At 35.1% G+C, this 7111-nt stretch overlaps 1 protein-coding gene across 5 annotated transcripts; it reads right to left on the bottom strand.

Moving 5' to 3' along the window:
* Positions 1-1932: 1932 nt before the first annotated feature.
* Positions 1933-4668, bottom strand: LOC105113173 (uncharacterized). Of its 5 annotated transcripts, none has more exons than XM_011009226.1 (3): positions 4434-4668; positions 4044-4150; positions 1933-3525 (listed from the first exon to the last, which is right to left on the bottom strand). In XM_011009226.1, exon 3 carries the CDS (start codon positions 3504-3506, stop codon positions 2208-2210), a length of 1299 nt encoding a protein of 432 aa, XP_011007528.1. In that variant the 5' UTR covers positions 3507-3525; positions 4044-4150; positions 4434-4668; the 3' UTR covers positions 1933-2207. The 5 variants fall into 5 exon arrangements, with proteins under 5 accessions (XP_011007528.1, XP_011007526.1, XP_011007529.1 ...); XM_011009224.1 differs by having other exon boundaries at positions 4054-4150; XM_011009227.1 differs by having other exon boundaries at positions 4077-4150.
* Between the last annotated feature and the right edge of the window lie 2443 nt (positions 4669-7111).

Here is a 7111-nt window from a genome sequence, read left to right as displayed (position 1 = left end):
AAGTACGAGAATCTCTCAACCTCAGAAATTTTTAATCCTGTTCGTCACTTTTTAGATCCGTTGCTTGTCTGCATGAATATTCAGCCTTCTGTTCTTTTAGATGGATAAAATACATTCTGCAGGTAGTATCGAGTATCTAATATAAATTTTAACTATTTTCTATGCAAGAATAAACTCTTAAAATGGGCTCCTTGGATTCTTAAATGTCGCTTGAATGCAAGCCATAGCGTGGAATTGTAAATCGTATACATACCCACACCATGATATCACTCGCGTTTGATTGACATAGTCAAGGAATTTGCAATCTCCTAATTTTCCTTTGCTTACAAATCCAGGTTCATCTTCAATAACAGAATTATGGCATTAAAAAACCAACATGGAGCAACTTACAGTCTGCACTGCTCTCAGCACCTGCAGAACGCATGCATGATTATCAACACACTGGGAATCCAGTTTCAGACTTGAAGACCTGTTCTAAGAACTGGATTTGATTTGGATCTACCTCCTGTCAGATGATGACTTCAAGGAAGTACTGCACCATCGAAATAATGACCACCTGTACAACCTTGCTGTGGAGTTGGATGACCCACCAGATAGTTCTCTAGATGGAGTAGAACTTGCAGGCAATGAACCTGACAAAGTGGTTCCAAGCTTTGCTGGAATTGCAAAGGGGGGAACAAGTATTGCAGACACTCAAGATCATTGAAGAAATATGAGATTTAAAACACGAGATACAAGGACTGAAATTCTATAAGCGCAAACTCATTATTGAACTTCAACGGAAAGTGAATTAATTACCTTGTGAGCTACAATAACCAAGTTGAAAAGGAAAGTGCCACACTTTTTCTTTCCTATTAGAACAGAAAATTACTCGAGAAGATTGATCACCAACATGATTTCTGGAATGACTGCACTTTGTCTGCACATGTTTTGTGAATTTAGGGGAGAAATACATGTTGTTGAAGATCAGATTGGTTGTGAAGTGATGCAGGTTGATAACATGGCAGTAAAGAGTTTGGCTCCATTCATGAAGATATTCATGAAATTTTTAACATTTTCTCTCAAGATAGGTGCGCAACTGGCAACTGGAATGTGGGAGGTGATACCATATTTGAGCAGAGAAGCTGCCCATCTGACTGGATCTTCCCTTTTGAACGTGGCACAGCAGGAGCAGTTGCAGCACAAAGCAGCAGGAACAGAAGCAGGGCTGCAGAAAGCTCAAGAGACATGAAACAAGATTTAAGAGCAGCTTAGCAATGGTTGGTGGATTTTTCAAGGGAACGCAGGTGCTCAACTGGAAAGGATATTGCAGAGAAGTTTGGATTGTGGAGAGTTTAGATAGACTTGATGAGCAAATTGCATGCTTCTATAGAAGGCGTACTATGAGGGCGAATGAAATAATTGAAGTACCCATTTAAAATTATTGAGATGCATGGAAGTATGGGAAATGGTGTTTCTCGTTCATGTTTTTCTTCTATGCATGCATGTTGTCTTCAGTAATGAAAGGGTGACAAAATGACCTCCATTCCAGCTTGTAGTGATTCTTTAATATAATATTGGTTATATAAATTCGCGAAATAGATCAAAATGTAGTGTCATATATGTATCGGAAGAATCCACTTTTAAGGCAATTGTTCCCTAATGTCCACAATACAATTTAAAAATAACAATAATAATAGCAAATATCGAGGCCAGCATAGCACACAAATTGGAAGAAAAACCTGTCTAGTTAGAGGGAAATGTTTTCCTTGGGCAGGACACACTAGTATAGTCTGAGCATGGAGAGAAGAAGACGACGTTAATGTCGACTGATATTAGCGGACACAATTATGCAAAATTGCCAGAAGCAAAATCATGGAAGCTTTAGCCACTCTTGACTTTTCGACTAAAATCACCATGTGAATGTGGACACAAATATGATTACACTCATTATTAGCTTATAATTAGATGACAATCAATTTCATAATTATTAAGACTTGAATAAAACATAGGAAAGTAACAACGAAAGAGGGAATTTCCATGTATAACAGCAGTTGTTATGAAACAAAGCTGGTAACACATACAAGTCATGATTTCCCCGTCATCTCAACATACAGAAGGAAACAACACACTACATGATACATTATTACACTTCACTATTAGTTTAGTCACCAAGCTAAAGTCTAGAGTCACCTGTGTGTTTTCCTCTTAAATAGAAAACTCAAAGCTCAGAAGAAAGCTCTACTCCCATAAAACACACGGGAACCAGTATTCTTTGATGCCTGCACATTCTGATCAGAGCTCGAACTTCCTGAACTAGTTGGTCCACTATCAATGTCCAAAGGAAGCTTCATCTTGGCCAGCGACTCTGTGAATTGTTGCATGCTTTTCATGTACATGTCTACTATGTCCTGCTGAACCATATTTGTTTCCGGCTCAATGTTTACTGTAATAACAGGTTTAGCAATTTTCTCATTTGATGCTCCACCAGAAGAATCAGTCTCACCATCTCTGACATTTGTACTCTCTCTCTCTTTACGGTCTGAGACATGGCCCAGATTCGGTGTTTTAGAAGCTGCTGGGCTGTCAGAGGTTTCTGAACTTGCATCAACAGAAGGAGAAGAAACACCGTTAGTTGACACACTGCTTGGAGGAGAGCCAAGCTTCGCAACTTGAATTGAATCGGAAGTGGCAGCTGAGAAGCTTTCTACGACATGAACTCCATTTTCTGAACTGAGATAATTCTCAGTATCAGAGGTGGCCAAGCTCTCAGAGGCTTCAGAATCCAGACTGGAACATGGAATTCCAAAATACTCAGAGACCATCATCTGGTTTTCATTCACAACCTTTGGATCCGGGAACTCAATCTTATCCAATTCACAAGGAAGCGATTCCTGTATCTCTGAATCCTGAATAGTTCCATTTGCAGCTAAAGCAGTGGGTATTGCTGGAATCGCCATTACCTCCGGTGAAGCTCCGCTGTATGATAGAGATAGTTGAACAAACCCCGCGGGAGAGTGGAACAAATCAGTTGAAGAAAGAGAGAACTCTTTGTCCAAATTCCCATTATTGATTAGTACTTCGGACAAAGGCACCAGAGCAAAACCTAACAGCTGATCCTCCAGATAATTCCTCACCCTGCTCATCATGAATACCTCACATTTAAGGGAGGAATCAATAGTCTTAACATTGAGCCGCAGACTATCATTGAAGACTGGATTCCTCCCACCACCATTGATGATTTTGGTGGAGACAGTGTGCTCAGGATCGCTAGTCAGGCAAAACTTTGCATAAACATCTTGCTTGTGGTAAATGCATATGTTTTGGATGTCCCTAGCCTGGTGTATGTAAACCTCAACTACACCAACAAAATCTTCGAGATTGCCAACCACAGTATCGTTTCTTGGGATCTCAATTCCCTTGGAGAAGCTGCTAGTGCTCTGAACTGGATAATCATACTTCTGCTTCTCTGTCTCAAAGCCAACAGAGGTCTTGAATGGTGACACAACAGATTGAGGAGAATCCATAACTGCACCGATAATAGACCTGGCTAAGCACAAAACAAGTTATTATTTGAAAAAACGGCAGATACAAAGTTTTTTAGTACTCTACACCCTGCACTAAAAAATCAATTCCAAATATTAAATCCCAAAAAAGGAGATCTTTGATGTTTGAAACACTTTTTCTAACACCAAGTCTGAGCTAAAACAATCACAAATTCTTAAAATTCATAGGCAAATTGCAAAAGGAGACCTTTTGCATGATCCAATTAAACCCAAAACAAAAGATTCAGTCAACTATAAAACTCAGAAGCAAGCAAACAGCTGTAGCCCCCCATTGTTGTGCAGGTGTGAATATAAAAATTCTCAAACCCAGAAGCCAAAACCCAAAGAAATATAGCCTTAAGCTTCTACAAGATCAACTTCAGAACCACAAACCAACCTTAAAATTAACAAAATGAAGTTAGATTTAACAGAATCATCAAATCCCAAAACCCCAAAAAAGAGACCTTGAATATGAACTGCTAAAAAAACCCTATAAAAACAGCACACACGCGTACAAACCGAAACCCACCGAAAGCAGACGGCAGTCCCCACCTTCTCAAAAACCCAGAAGCCAGAAACCCTGAAAATTGAGAGTTTCTAGAGAACAAGTGCTGTATACCCTGACCCTGAAACATAAAGCGAGGAAGACCAATCAACAATTATGCGACATGACCAGATATCAATAAAGCTATCAACTTTTTCCACACCGAAACCGGAATCCAAGAGAGCGAAACAGGGAAAGCCAGAAACAAGCCGTAATTAACTAAAGGCCAAAGATGGCACAGTTGACGAGGTTTGAAAAACAAAACCCACTTAAACTCTCCTCGAAACCCCTCAAGAACTACCCAAAGAAAGTAAGAAATGGAACTAAACAAAACAGAGAAAATTTATTTCAAAAAAAAAACTCACCTTTAGCAACAAAGTTAAAATGAAGTGAGGTTCTAATACAAGATCTGGACAAGACCCAGTTAGTGAATCGGGTCGTATTGTTATTGATGACGGAGTATTTTCTTTCGCTTTTGTTTTTGTTGTTCAAATAAGAGTTCGCAAGCCAGTGAAAACTCGTACTAACAGTAGGCTGAAAAGAAGGGAATAAAATCTACCACTTCGCTCCTGCTCTATTTTCTCTTCTTTCGGATGATCATATCTATTTATCCTGCGGAAAAGATATTGTTTTTCAAAATATTTTTATTTTTAAAAAATATTTTATAATATATTTCTTTTAATATTAATATTTTAAAATATAAAAAATTAATTTAAATTTTTTAAAAAAAAATCCAACTACATTAATAATCAACAATGATATATAAAAAGAACTTGATAAAATATTTTTAAAGTGAGGTTACCGCAAAGATTATTTTTTAAAATTATTTTTACATAAAAATATATTATAATATTTTTTTTATTTATGATATTAATATATTAAAGTAAATTAAAAATTATTAAATTAAACTCTTCAAAAATATAATCAAAATACAATCTCAAACACTCAGTAATATATATATATATATATATATAATACACTCAGTAATATATATATATATATATTAAAAAAAAAAACCTTGACAAAAAACTTATAAAGTTAGATAACAATCCAACAAAATACAGAAGGAACCACGAGCGTCTTGTCGGCAGCCTTTGCAGTGTAAATAAATACGTATAATGCTTAGCTTATTCAGTTATACTGGATCATTCTCCCTTTTCCAATTTGTGTGACGATGAGACGTCCGGGTAGAATACTCTGGAGGCGTTTGGAATTGCAGCTTCGCTGCATTTTTAACAGTTTTTGTATTATATTTTTAAATTTATTAACTCTTGGTAGTCAAGAAAAGAGATGGAGACGGGACGGCATGGCATGGCATGGCATGGCATGTACATTATTAGTACAGGTTATAAATAGAGGAAGAGAAGGGACACCGCCCCACGCGTTGGCTGGCAAGCAACGGACCAATGGGAACGGATATATGTGCGTTTTTATAGGTAGGGACAGCTTCCGACACCAAGACAAGCCCGACTTTTTTCAAAGAAATAGTTAAGGAATGTGGGCCCCCCTTCAAGCCATTTTAATTGGATAACTACGGTTAGTTAAAGCCCTTCGCAATTGAACTTCTGTTAGAATGCCTTGGGATGAGAAAATCACAGGGCCCGATTGGGGAAAATCTAAAAGCCAGTTTTTTAAAAAATATTTATATAAAAATATATTAAAATAATATTTTTTATTTTTAAAAAATTAATATTAATATTAGAATATTAAAATGATATAAAAACATTAAAATTTTTAATTAAAATAAAAAATTTTAATGTTTTAAAAACTCTTTTAAAACCCAAACACAAATAAATATATTAACTACTAATTAATTATATGTGTCAATACTTACACATGATAAATTCTTTATTGATAAATCCTCTAAAGAATATTATCTCATTTAACTCACAGTTTTTTTTTTTGTCAATGTATTTTATGTTTTTCTAGTTAATATAAGGTTATTGGCATTATCACTAATATTATTATTCTATGATTCTAGCTAGAAACATATTACCATGAAAAGAAAATTATGGGTTTGTAACAATTAAATAATTTTGAAAAGTTATATAGAATCACTTAATATATCAAAAATAATTATCTTATCTTTTCATTATTTAGCTAATTACTCCGTAATTATGATAGTTATGAACAATCAAATATAATTTTAATAAAAAAAATTATTACTTTAAAAAAGAAAAAAAATATGAATGTGAACTAATATATATTTATAAGCTATAATAAAATGGCATTGGGATGTGTTTTTTAATGGTGGTCCTCAACAACAAAGAAGGGAATCGTGCGCTTATGGTCTCTATGGTATGTAAGACATCAAGAGAGACAAGCCACGGGTTGAACCATTCAAGTTTATTGTGTGTGACATGATTAGACACGCTTTACTTGACTTGTAGAATGTTGATGTCATTGGCGAAATTGGTTGGATAAATTAGACAATTAATGTATAAAATAAAAATAAATTATAAATTAATATAAAAGCAATTTTTTTTTGTAAAATAACATAGATGTAAAAATAATAATTCAAAAATATAATATCTACATATTATGGTTATGAAGGACCAAAACAAATAAAATTTTAATTAATATTGTGGATACCAATTAAAAGTTTACTCCTAATCTTATTTTTCTTATGGAAATTTGGGCCTTGCGAAATGAGTGCTTAGTACTAGTTTGTTTCGTCTATCAATTTCAGCCTGACCCTGCTATTAGTGTTTCTAACCAGAGAATGCAAAGCATAAATATGAACATGATTTTTTTTTTTTTTTTTAATAATTCCATTTACTTCATTTCTCTATATTGTTAGGTTGACAAGGCTTTGCAAAAGTATGGAAGAAGCTGAGTGTATTTACAAGGATAAGTGTGGGATGCTTATTGATGATAAAGCGACATTGACTAGAGAGGCAATGTGAGAACTTGGTCTTTGCTTTCCTTTTGCATTCATATGGTTTGCCTTTTGAAGTCTTGATCTACCCTTCATATCAGGGATGGGTCGGAAGTGAAAGAGAAGGCAAAGATAGAGTTGAGGATTTGTACATAAAAGGAAACA

Source organism: Populus euphratica, unplaced genomic scaffold (assembly GCF_000495115.2).
Source record: "Populus euphratica unplaced genomic scaffold, PopEup_1.0 scaffold390.1, whole genome shotgun sequence".
NCBI classification, from domain to species: Eukaryota; Viridiplantae; Streptophyta; class Magnoliopsida; order Malpighiales; family Salicaceae; genus Populus; species Populus euphratica.
Note: the sequence above shows the minus strand (reverse complement) of the source record. Positions and strands in the feature narration are given on the sequence as shown.

What these genes read in the sequence shown, in the direction of transcription:
- LOC105113173 (XM_011009226.1), bottom strand. Translation starts at nt 3,506, where the DNA reads ATGGATTCTCCTCAATCTGTTGTGTCACCATTCAAGACCTCTGTTGGC.